Genomic DNA, 12,086 nt, shown 5'->3' on the forward strand with positions numbered 1-12,086 from the left:
TCAATTGTAATGGGGTGGAAGATTGCAACCTTCACGTGGTCCACCCTGTTTTGACAATGCAATCAACCAGGCATGCACAATCAAATAAGATCAAATAAAACAAGTTGTCCTACAACTTTAGGAGGAGAAGGAGAAGGAGAAGAAGAAGAAGAAGAAGAAGTAGAAGGAGAAGAAGGATGAGAAGAAGGAGGAGAAGAAGGAGGAGAAGGAGAAGTTCAATTGTAATCATGTATTGTCTTTCTGCTGACTGGATAGCACGCAGCAAAAGCTTTCCACTGTAAATGACCTGATAGTGTGGGTGAGCGGTAAGATTTGGATACGGGAGATGGTTGATGCGAATGTAGGGACAATAAAAATGGATGAATGTAGGATGACTGAATACAGATGCTGGGCGCACACTGCTTGGGCCAAAGGCCTGTGCCCGTGCTCCATGTCTGTACATCATCTCCTGCCATCCTCCAAACTGCTGGGACAGTTAATGAAACGCAGAAAATAAAATTAACGTCCATAACATTTTATTAAAAGTGCTTTGAGTGTGTTGATAAATGAACCCACGCAGTAAACTGGAAAAAGGACAGATCCGAACAAATTATCTAAAAGAGGGCAAACTGCATAATTAAACAATTAAACTGTGCCGGGCGACAGATTTTTATCTGAATGTGCAGTAAAATTAAATTAGTTAAAAAATTCCAAATAATGGTACAGCGATATATAATACTTCTGGCAGATGGGGTTTCTTTAAAAAAAAATTAAGTTTCCGGAGATTGGTTGAAAGATGGGCGACACAGTGCTGCCTTACAGCTCCAGAGACCCGGGTTCGATACTGACTACTGGTGCTGTGTGCGTGGAGCGTTTACGTTCTCTCTGTGACCGCGTGGGGTTTCTCCCAGTGCCACGCTCCAGAGACTTACAGGTGTGTCGGTTAATTGGCTTATGTAAGATATCCTCGTGTGTAGGATAGAACTAATGTTCGGATGATCGCTGGTCGGCGCGGACTCGGTGGGCCGAAGGGCCTGTTTCCACGCTGTATCTCTAAACTAAACTCAACTCAACTAAAAGTACAACCAAACTAACAGTGGCTTCGCCGATTCAGTAGAACTCTTTGTTTTGAAGGGTCTCGACCCGAAACGTCACCCATTCCTTCTCTCCAGAGGTGTTGCCTGTCCCGCTGAGTTACTCCATCATGTTGTTTCTATTTCTTTGTTTTGCGTGGTATGTGGTGGGTTAAACAGCTCTGGCTGTATCAATGAGTGAACAGTGAAGGATGGGTACAGTCTCCAAGAGATCAGACTTGTTCACGAACATCTTTCTATGGCGTTTAGTCACTAAGAATTGCACTGGTCTTGACTCACACAAGAGTAATGAAGCGTGTAGCAATGATGAGCAATATTCATCTGATTTTGTGTGTAGGCTTTTGGAAGAATGATTTGTGACTTGATACTGCCACGCCATCGTTAGCTTGTCACAGGTTGAGGTATTTCTGCATGAAGTCACTGTTCCTTTATTAACCAATGGCCATAATTGTATTACAACCGAAAAAGAGATGCGCGCACGATTCATAGAAATCAAACTCTGGGTCTAAATCGTGACATCAACACAGCTGCCGTTTTATTTAATGAAAAGTTCGTTTTTCGGATGCTTGATTTCATTTGTCGAGAAATTCAAATTGGATGTTCAGGAGGTTTTTGAAGGGAAGACCACGCCTCGTCGGCAAAAAAGACAAATATCACATCTCTCCAAACACCCCCCAGCAAATCAGAGAGCTCGTAGGATTAGAGAGATCAGTGGCTCATACAAAATAGCCTCTGGACCGCTAAGCGTTGACATAAATGTGTCTTCGGATGAAAGGCGAGCTCTCGCATGGCTTGGTTCACTCTCGCAAGTACAGATGTGGGCGACTGTGGAGTGAGAGAGTCCTCGCAGATCACAGCCTCTTGTCTGCTTCCCCGGGAGAAGGATGCCCTTTAAGAAATGAGTGCCAACCAGGAGGAGCATGTGATCCTGTGTCAGAAAGCTATCGGACTGGTCAATGAACTGTGTAACAAGAACATTCTGGAGGATGAAAAGTGCTTGGAGTTTGTGTTTACTTCCTCGGGTCAGAGTCCCAGTGTGACCGAGTCAGGTAAAGTTATAGCGACCTGCCTCATTTGGCCATTTTACATAAATGCAAACCAATGTTGTTGTGTCACGTCAACAAACTTGGGGAACAAATGAATTGCCTCTCATTAAACTGAAACTACTAAAACCCCACAGTACTCCGCCAAAATCCGAATAACACAGGAAGCTTTTAGTCTAAAAGTTCATACGATCAACAAGTGTGTTGTGCGTTCAACAATAAGGTCCATATGATACTTCACAAACAAATATTAGGGTGTGAAATATCCAACTGAAGTGTTATTTTCGGAAAATATAAAGCTGGCATCCAAAATACTATGCGATTTTCTTTCCAAGTCTCAAAAAGCGTCAGATGGAAGGAATGTAAATAGATGTATTTGGCTGTTTAAAAAAAAACTCTTCAACATGATACTGGGAAGCGCGGCCAGTTTGCAGTGCCTGTGATTGTAAATTGTTTTTCTAGCAGCCTGTTGGCACTAGAGGGAAACAGTGGCCGGTTTCACCCAGGGCACAGCACCGATTATCTGAGAAAGGAAGAAAGCAAGCAGCTGACTTAAACTGGCGGTGCAGCGGGAAGGAGCCAGGCACTACACTCTCAGCTCTGTTTGAGAGGTGTCTGTTGCGGCGGAGAGAGTTCCCTTTGCTGCTCTCCTATTTACCACTCAGAGGAAGACTGTGGCGAGACCCGAGGAGCCGCATTAGATGGTAGGTCTGTGTGGGTTGACTTTGCAACAAAAAAAAGAGACAAAATATGTTGTTAGCACAGAGCAATTGAAACGATTGAAAGCCCGATTTAAGCATCGGAAAGGATCACAATTGTCGGTGCGGTCTCATTTTGGAACAAGATCCTTAGATATTCACCCGGTGTGAGTGTGAGAGTGCGGGTGGGCAGGGTGATTTCACGATCCAGCTGGCTTTTAAGCACCAAATCTCCGTGCCACGTTCCGTGTCCATTGCTGCTACAACGATGATCGGCTGCGTGTATTGCCATGGCGCGACTTCACTTGATCCCTACTCTTGGGTACTCTACATGCCGCTTAAGTTTACTCGCGACCGGGGCTCCCGAGTGCGGGCGGGGCTGCGATGGACATGTTTAAGTTGGTTGTGGGGGTGAAGTTGCGTTTGCAAGTTGTGCGAGTGCTGCGCCCGGTGAAGTTGTCCCTGCAGCTGTTGATTCCCATTCAGTTTCCTGGGGTGCGAGTTAGTTGTGATTCGGCGCTGTTGCCGCCGTGAGGGGCAGCGTTGAGATCCTCATGATGCTGTGCGGATGTGCCGTGGAACTGTCCAGTGCTGAAACTCAGCGTAGACAGCGAACCCGAGCAAGCCCGCGACAGCCAGCCGGTCAATTGTGCTAGTTATCTCGGGATTTTGTTCTTAAAATCCAGATTTCTACCTTCAGTCACCGATTGGGGGGCGTTTGGGTAAAACTCTGGGTGGCGGTGGCAAGGGATGGGATGGGATGGGGGGGGGGGGGGGGGGGGGGGGGGGGGGTGTAGAGGGGAGAGTGTTGATGGTCAGTATTCCATTGCAATCCTCACATCGAAGTCTCAAACATAATTGTCCTATGATCCACCCTTACATTTGCCCAGCTTAGATGTTTGGACAAGATCAATGTTTGTTCTAATAATGTGTAACATGGCGTTTCTGAGGCGTGGGTTGCGTAACTTGCTGAAGTGACTCAAATTTAGTTTGCAAGTTATTCCCACCTTTCGTCGGGAGTCTGGGCCTGTGTTTTGCCCGTAATTGAAGAAGTTAGCAGCCTTGAATCTCCAGACAGACTGGGAGATGCGGCGTTCAAAACAAGGGAAGCAGCGACGAAACTCGTCGGACGTTTTAAATGCGTTTAACATTCCCCTTGCACGCAGTATTCAGAATGTTCTCTATATTCCCATCTGTCCAAACACACCGCCCCTCGGCGACAAGTCTTTATCACGTCTGAAGAAGTGTCTCGACCTGAAACGTCACCTCTTCCTTTTCTCCAGAGATGCCGAGTTACTCCAGCATGTTTTGTCTTTGAAACAAACCAGCATCTGCAGTTCCTTTCTACACACGTTATCACATCTTGGTTTAAAGAGAAGTTGAATATTTAGGTTAAATGACATTATCACCCAACCTGGATTCGGGTGGGAGCCTCGCCAGATGCTGAAACTCACTCTACCAGAGGGCAACATGAATTGTTCACAATATAAGCGGCCACTTGCCTAACGGAGGCCGGGCCCACATCAGATGGGAATTACTATAACTGATAAATGTTTCGGGGAATTTTTCGCTCCGCTTTCTTTTCAGTGTTAAATAATAAATAGCCACCAGGGCAGCAATTCCCTCAAATCTGTGGATCTGATGCAAGGGTTCCGAAATACTACCAGTTCTTTTTTTAATTGTTCCATTCTGCCGCGAACGGTGGGTGTCAGGACATAAGCAGCCGTGTCGGATTCGCTCGAATATCTCCACGCTTCTGAATGTAGTTTTGATTTTAGCATTGAGTAGCTTCGCCGCAAGGGTTGGCATGGAATTGTTCTTGTGCGCCATGCACAAGCCTCAACGAGTTAAGTAATAACTGCCGGGCGCATGTTGAGAGATTAACATCTCCGCCGAGCCAACCGGTTGTCCTGGCGAACCTCGCTATATTGCACTCAGAACGCATTGGGCTTGTGTTTGTAGAGAAGTGACAGAGGCTGTGGGCGCTGTTTACGGTGGAATGATTCTCCATCTCACCCATTGTATTAATGCCAGTTGAATTAGCAAGACTGCCATGTTTGATCCTGGGTGGGGTGGAGAGATCTGAAGACCAAATGAGATGTTGGTTGGACCTACATCTAATTCCAGACATTGATGGAAACCACATCTCCCAATTTGGTTCTGACCCAGCAGTAATGCACACATCCTCCTGAATAATGACTCCACCCTAATGCTGCTAATAACATACTTTACAACTATTTTTATCCTACTCAAGTTCATTTCAGACTTAGGTGGATTAAAAACTTGCTTTGTTTCTTTTATATTTGGAGTTCTACAAGGATGGTAAAACGGTTCCGATCTTTAGATCATAATACTTCGTCTGGATTTGCAGCCTGAAGACTGCAACAACCAGGTTCAGGAATAGCTACTTCCCCACAGCATCAGGTTATTAAACCTGGCTCAGACAAAACTCTGATTATTAATAGCCCATTATCTGTTATTTGCACTTTATCAGTTTATTTATTCATGTGTGTATATCTTTATATTATGGTATATGGACACACTGATCTGTTTTGTAGTAAATGCCTACTATGTTCTGTGTGCTGAAGCAAAGCAAGAATGTCAGTGCCCTATCAGGGACACATGACAACTCACTTGAACTTGAACTTGATTAGAATAATGGATATATCTATTGAATATCAAATTTGGGCAAAATTACATTTTTGTCTGACATGTAGTTTATGGTTTTACACATTGGTGTGGGTTCTCCAGAACAATCCATTCATTATTTAAAATGGGGCCCAGTTCTGGATGGTACATTATGGATTTTGCAGATAAATCAATAATCTAATCAAACACAAAGGCAAAATGCTGCAAATGATGGTAATCTAAAAATTATAGCTGGGGAATATTCACCAGGCCAGGCAACAGCAAGGAAGAGAGGAATATAGTTTTTTTAAATTTCCTAAATATTTTAAATTGGTGATCATTAAGAGGAAGTGAAAACTGTAAAACTGTAAAAGATTTCAAACAAGAATAGTGTCAGAGAAAGGGCCAGAACAGTGATTTATCTAGGCAAATGTTGTGGCTCTGTCCAAGAACGGCTGCAGGTAAAGGGCTGGAAACTGTAGGCCAGTAGGCCAGTGAGCTTAACATGTGTGATTGGAAAGATACTAGAGAGAATTCTGAGGGATAGGATATACATGGATTTAGATGGAAAAGGGCTAATTATTGTTAGTCAGCATGGTTTTGTACATGGGAGGTCGAGTCTCGTGAATCTGATTGAGTTTTTTGAAGGTGTGACCAAAAATGTTGATGAGGGCAAAAATGATGTATATATGGATTTCAGCAAAGCATTTGACAAGGTTCAGTATGGTTGACTGCTCTGAAAGGTTAGTTCACATGGGAACCAAGGAGACATAGCTGAATGGATAGAAAATTGGCTTCATGGAGAGTGTGTTGATGGAAGGTTGCCTCCTGGTTGGACGCATGTGACTAGTGATGTGCCTCAGGATTCGGTGCTGGACCCATTACTGTTTGCCATCTATATCAATGATTTGGATGAAAATGTACATGGCATGATTAGCAAGTTTTCTGATGATACAAAAGTGGGTGGTATTGCAGATAATGATAGTTGTCAAAAATTGTGGCAGGATCTCGATCAGTTGCCAGGTAGGCTGAGGAATGGTTAATGGAATTTAATACAGAGAAGTGTGAGGTGTGGCACTTTGAAAAGTCTAACATGGGCAGGGCTTACACAATGAATTGAAGGGCTCTGGGAAGTTTTATAAAAACAGAAGGATATTGGAGTGCAGGGACATAATACATTGTTCCTTGAAGGAGGCATCACAGGTAGATGAGGTGCTCAAAAAAGGCTTTTGGCACATTGGCCTTCATCAGTCAAAGTATTGAGTGTAGAAGTAAGTAAGTTTATTGGTCAAGTATTCACATACAAGGAATTTGCCTTGGTGCTCCACCCACAAGTAACAACATGACATACAAATACAGTGACTCAGAAAACACTAAACATTAATAATAATAAAACATTAATGATAAAACACCATTGATCAAGCATGTGAACCAACAAAATACCACATCAAAGGGAGGCTACAGATTTTTGGCTGTTGAGTAGAGCAACTACTCATGGATAAAGGTTACACAAAAAAGCTGGAGAGTTTCTCCAGCTTTTTTGTGTAACCTTCGATTCTCCAGCATCTGCAGTTCCCTCTTAAATACTCATGGATAAAAACTGTTTTTATTTCTGGCTGTGGCAGCTTTGACAATCCAGATTCGCTTTCTAGAGGGAAGTGATTCAAAGAGTTTGTGGCCAGGATGAGTGGGGTCAGAGATGATCTTGCCCGCTCGCTTCCTGGACCTTGCAGTGTACAGTTCGTCAATGGAGGGAAGGTTGCAGCCAATAACCTTCTCTGCTGATCGGCCGATTCGCTGCAGCCTCCAGGTGTTGTGCTTGGTGGCTGAGCCAAACCAGACCATGATTGAGAAGGTGAGAACAGACTCTACGATGGCCGTGTAGAATTGGACCATCATTGCCTGTGGCAGATTGTGCTTCCTCAGCTGCCGTAGGAAGTACATCCTCTGTTGTGCCTTTTTGACTGTGGAGTTGAGTGAGAGAAGTTGTGAGTTGCCGTTATATAAGACGTTGGTGAGGCCGCATTTAGAGTATTGTGTTCAGTTCTGGGCACCGAACAATAGGAAAAATTTTGTCAAGTTGGAAAGGGTGCAGAAAAGATTTACAAGGATGTTGCCAGGACTCGAGGGTCTGAGCTATAGGGAGTGGTTCAGCAGGCTGGGACTCTATTACCTGGAGTACAAGAGGATGAGGGGAATAAAATCATGGGAGGAATAGATCGGGTTGATGCCCAGAGTAGATGAGTCGAGAACCAGAGGGCATACGTTTAAGGAGAAGGGGAAAATAATTGATCAGAATCTGATTGGTAACTCTTTCACGCAGAGGGTTATGGGTGTCTGGGATGAGCTGCCAGAGGAAGTAGTTGAAGCAGGGACTATTGCAATGTTTACATAGTAATTAGGTACACGGATAGGGCAGGCCTAGAGGGATATGGGCCAAATGCAGGCAAATAGGACTAGTGTGGATGAGTTATGTTGGTTGGTGTGGGCAGGTTGGGCTGAAGGGCCTGTTTCCACATTGTATGAGTCTATGACTATGACTTGCACATTTGTTTTCCTACCAGCTCTTACAGAACTTGAAAACTGTCCCAGTAAGTCAGGAATTGAAAGCAATGTTGATAAAAGATCTGATACCAAGCACAGGAAATGCATGTCTCTTTTCACATGTAAAATATTGCATCGAAATTCACTTACCGTAGAAATAATCAATTCCATTAAGGAATTAATGTGTGCCTGATGATAATGGTCAACAAACTTTTGCAGCAGGTTTAGTTTAGTTTGGTTTAGAGATACAGCGCAGAAACAGGCCCTTTGGCCCACCTAGTCCATGCCAAACAGCAATCACCGCGTACTAGGGACAATTTACGCTTATACCAAGCCAATTAACCTACAAAGCTGTACATCTTTGGAATGTGGGAGGAAATCAAAGATCTTGGAGAAAACCCTCTCGGTCACAGGGAGAGTGTACACACTCCATCCAGACAGCACACGCAGTCTGGATTGGAACCCCGGCTCTGGTGCTGCAAGCGCTGTAAGGCAGCAACTTACAGTGAACAGAGGGATCTGGGAATAACTGTGCACAGTTCCCTGAAAGTGGAATCTCATGTAGATATGGTGGTAAAGAAAGCTTTTGGTGTGCTGGCCTTTATAAATCAGAGCATTGAGTATAGAAGTTGGGATGTAATGTTAAAATTGTACAAGGCATTGGTGAGGCCAATTCTGGAGTATGGTGTACAATTTTGGTCGCCTAATCATAGGAAGGATGTCAACAAAATAGAGAGAGTACAGAGGAGGTTTACTAGAATGTTGCCTGGGTTTCAACAACTAAGTTACAGAGAAAGGTTGAACAAGTTAGGGCTTTATTCTTTGGAGCGCAGAAGGTTAAGGGGGGACTTGATAGTGGTTTTTAAAATGATGAGAGGGATAGACAGAGTTGACGTGGAAAAGCTTTTCCCACTAAGAGTAGGGAAGATTCAAACAAGGGGACATGACATGAGAATTAAGGGACTGAAGTTTAGGGGTAACATGAGGGGGAACTTCTTTACTCAGAGAGTGGTAGCTGTGTGGAATGAGCTTCCAGTGAAGGTGGTGGAGGCAGGTTCGTTTTTATCATTTAAAAATAAATTGGATAGTTATATGGATGGGAAGGGAATGGAGTGTTATGGTCTGAGCGCAGGTATATGGGACTAGGGGAGATTATGTGTTCGGCACGGACTAGAAGGGTCGAGATGGCCTGTTTCCGTGCTGTAATTGTTATATGGTTATATGGTTATATATGTTATATGGTTATATGGTTAACTCTACCATTGTGTCACAGTGCTGCCCTGAGGTCGTCAGGTTGAATGCATTTTTCAGAAGTAGGTTACTCCTATAATTCCAATTCATTAAATATGGACAGAGGAAAAGTTGTCAACAATTTGTGCTTCTGCAAATTTGTTGAAAGATTAATAACAATCTCCCTTTGCAATGTTGGAATGCAACAATTTCATTTTTTTTTAATAGCCCAATTGCTTTTGGAAGTTACCAATGAAGCTACTTGCTTCTACATTTTTGGAATGCGTAGTCATTCATATTAATTTTGATTCACATTAACTCTGAGTCCTCTGGGTATTGTCTAATCAGTATTACAGATCCATGGTTGTATGGTGATTGAGGCTGAATAATAATAAATATGTCACGCTACTTTCCAAAGGACAAAGAAATTAATGGGGTTAGCTGTGAAAATGAAGGTCTCCCTCATCAATTGCCGATTTCATCTCAAATATGGCGTGGCCTTGCATATTTATGCTGACCTTGCTTGAATTCTTTACTTGAATCCTCCCCAGTCAGGCTGACTACAGTAAGAAAACAACTTTTATCCAAGTCACTTATGAGGCCCAAAGTGAATATGAACATTTTGAATATCATTCAACCTACTTGGACCCTTTGACTGCACACAAGTGGTTCCGTTTTCATCCAAGTTTTAGATGCATAGAAAGTAATGTAGTAGTTTGTGATAAAGAAAAGATAGGTGAGATGCAGGCAAGCAAAAGGATGATGGTGCATGGACAAAACTCTCCCCCTCATAGGCCTTCACTTTGTTCATCCCTCCATTCCTGCCACATACTACTTCCTCTTTTTCTTTCAGTACTGAAGAAAAATCATAGATCTGACCCAGTAGACAGCTTCTTTCCCCACAGATCCTGCATGACATGCTGGTTATTGCCAGTACCTGCTTCTCATATTTAAGCTTTCCACTGTCTGCAGTATTTAGATTTTGAAGCAGATGAACGTTAGTTTTCAGCATGACCTAGATAGATAACAGTGCATGTAAATTACCATCAAGGGACAGGGTGCAATTAGGAAGTCAAGTAGTTTTTGACATTTATTGAAAGGAGGTTAGTGTCCAAGTGTAAGTTTTTTTTATAGCTGTGTTGATGAGACCAAAACTGAAGAACTATGTGCATTTTTATTTCCTGCCTCAAAGGAAGAATGCACTTTAGAAGTGGCGCATCATATGTTTACTAGATTGATTCCTGGAATGAATGGTTGCCCTGTTGGCATTGGGGTCAGTTAATTATTGGCACATGAACTGAGATACAGTGCATGCCTTCCAGTCGAGTCAGCGATATGCATGCACAACAGATAGTGCTAAGGAAAGAAATAAACAGAGTGCATAATATAGTGTTACAGCTACAGAAGGAGTGCAGATAAATAAAATGGGCAAGGGCCAGTATGTGAGTGATTAAGATTACACCCTTAGCTTAAGAGAGGTATGTTCACTAGCCTGAGAACAGAAGAGGAGAAGCTGTTTCTGAATGTGAATGTATGTGTATTGAAGCTTTTGTATCTTCCTCCCAACAGGAGTGGGAAGAATAGGGACTTGCTAGGGTGTAAGTAGTTTTTGATTATGTTGGTACACAAAATTGCTGGAGAAACTCAGCGGGTGCAGCAGCATCTATGGAGCGAAGGAAATAGGTGACGTTTCGTGCCAAAACCCTTCTTCAGACTGATTATGTTGGTTGCTTTCCTGAAGCAGCATGGGGTAGATGGAACCGATGGGGGAGAAGCAGATTTACCTGACGGACTCGTATACAACTCCCTTCACTGTTACGTGGCCAGTGTTTATTACAGGCTGGATCTGCAATGGAAATACAACAAGAATCTAAAGCACAGTATGGAACCAATGCATCATGTGTTCTTGATTCATTCACAAAGGGTAAAAGTAAGCAGAATTCTAAATTTCTTGGGCAGTGCATTTGACAAGCTGTGATATATCCTGATAGTTTGCTTTCTTTGGTGCATCTGTAGAAATAGGTAAGATTTATTGGCGACATTCCGAATATCCTTGGTCTTCTGAGAAAGTAGAAGTGTTGGTGGGCTTTCTTGGCCAGAGCAGTAATGTGATTACACTAGGACAAGTTGTTGGTGATATTTATCCATAAATTGAGATTGAGTAGGATTAGTCATTTTAGACAAGTCATTTCACTTGTCAAGGGATTTGATCATGATAGTACATCATTAATGAAATTGACCTTTGTTTGAATATATCATTCAGAAATTGGATGTATTGACTGTTTCAAGACTAATATTTACCATAGGATTATAATATTGCTACAGAGCACTTTTTATTATTTAGCTTATTTTTATTGTAATATTAGTGGAATCTTAATTATAGACCTGCACATTTGTCCTTCAATAGGACAGTAGCAGTAGAGCTATTGGCTTACAGCGCCAAAGACCCTCCCACACTCCAAAGACGTACAGGTTTGTGGGTTAATTGGATTAATATAAATGGAATTTGTCCTTAATGTGTGTAGGATAGTGTTAATGTGCGTGGATCGCTGGTTGGTGCAGACTCTGTGGGCCGAAGGGCCTGTTTCCGCACTGTATCTTTGACCTAAATTAAAGTAGTCTGTACGCTGGACTTTAGAAAGAGCAGATTTCATCCCTTGAATGATTTTCAGGGCTGTGCTAAATATTAGGCAGCATTACTTTGGGGGATTGGTGGTATCCATTTGCACTCTGAGATGTGCAGATTTATTTTTACTCTCAGGTTCGTGAAATATTGGAATTTTCTACCTCAATAGCCAACAGACACTTAGTGACTGAGTTGTAGACCTTAGGATTTTTGGATTCCCAAGAGATTGAAGGATTTAGGGATT

General features: G+C 42.8%; 1 protein-coding gene across 2 annotated transcripts in view; it reads left to right on the plus strand.

The window, feature by feature from the left end:
- Window positions 1-328: 328 nt before the first annotated feature.
- LOC129708599 (synaptotagmin-6-like) overlaps window positions 329-12,086 on the plus strand; it is a 232,261-nt gene continuing 220,503 nt past the window's right edge. The window contains exon 1 of one of the 2 annotated variants that reach the window (XM_055654433.1): window positions 329-2,122. In XM_055654433.1, the coding sequence (XP_055510408.1) occupies window positions 1,972-2,122 (151 nt within the window). In that variant the 5' untranslated portion in view covers window positions 329-1,971. The remainder of the gene's footprint in view (window positions 2,123-12,086) is intronic. The other variant, XM_055654434.1, reaches the window with a different exon arrangement.

Source organism: Leucoraja erinacea, chromosome 24, assembly GCF_028641065.1.
Source record: "Leucoraja erinacea ecotype New England chromosome 24, Leri_hhj_1, whole genome shotgun sequence".
Lineage (NCBI taxonomy): Eukaryota > Metazoa > Chordata > Chondrichthyes > Rajiformes > Rajidae > Leucoraja > Leucoraja erinaceus.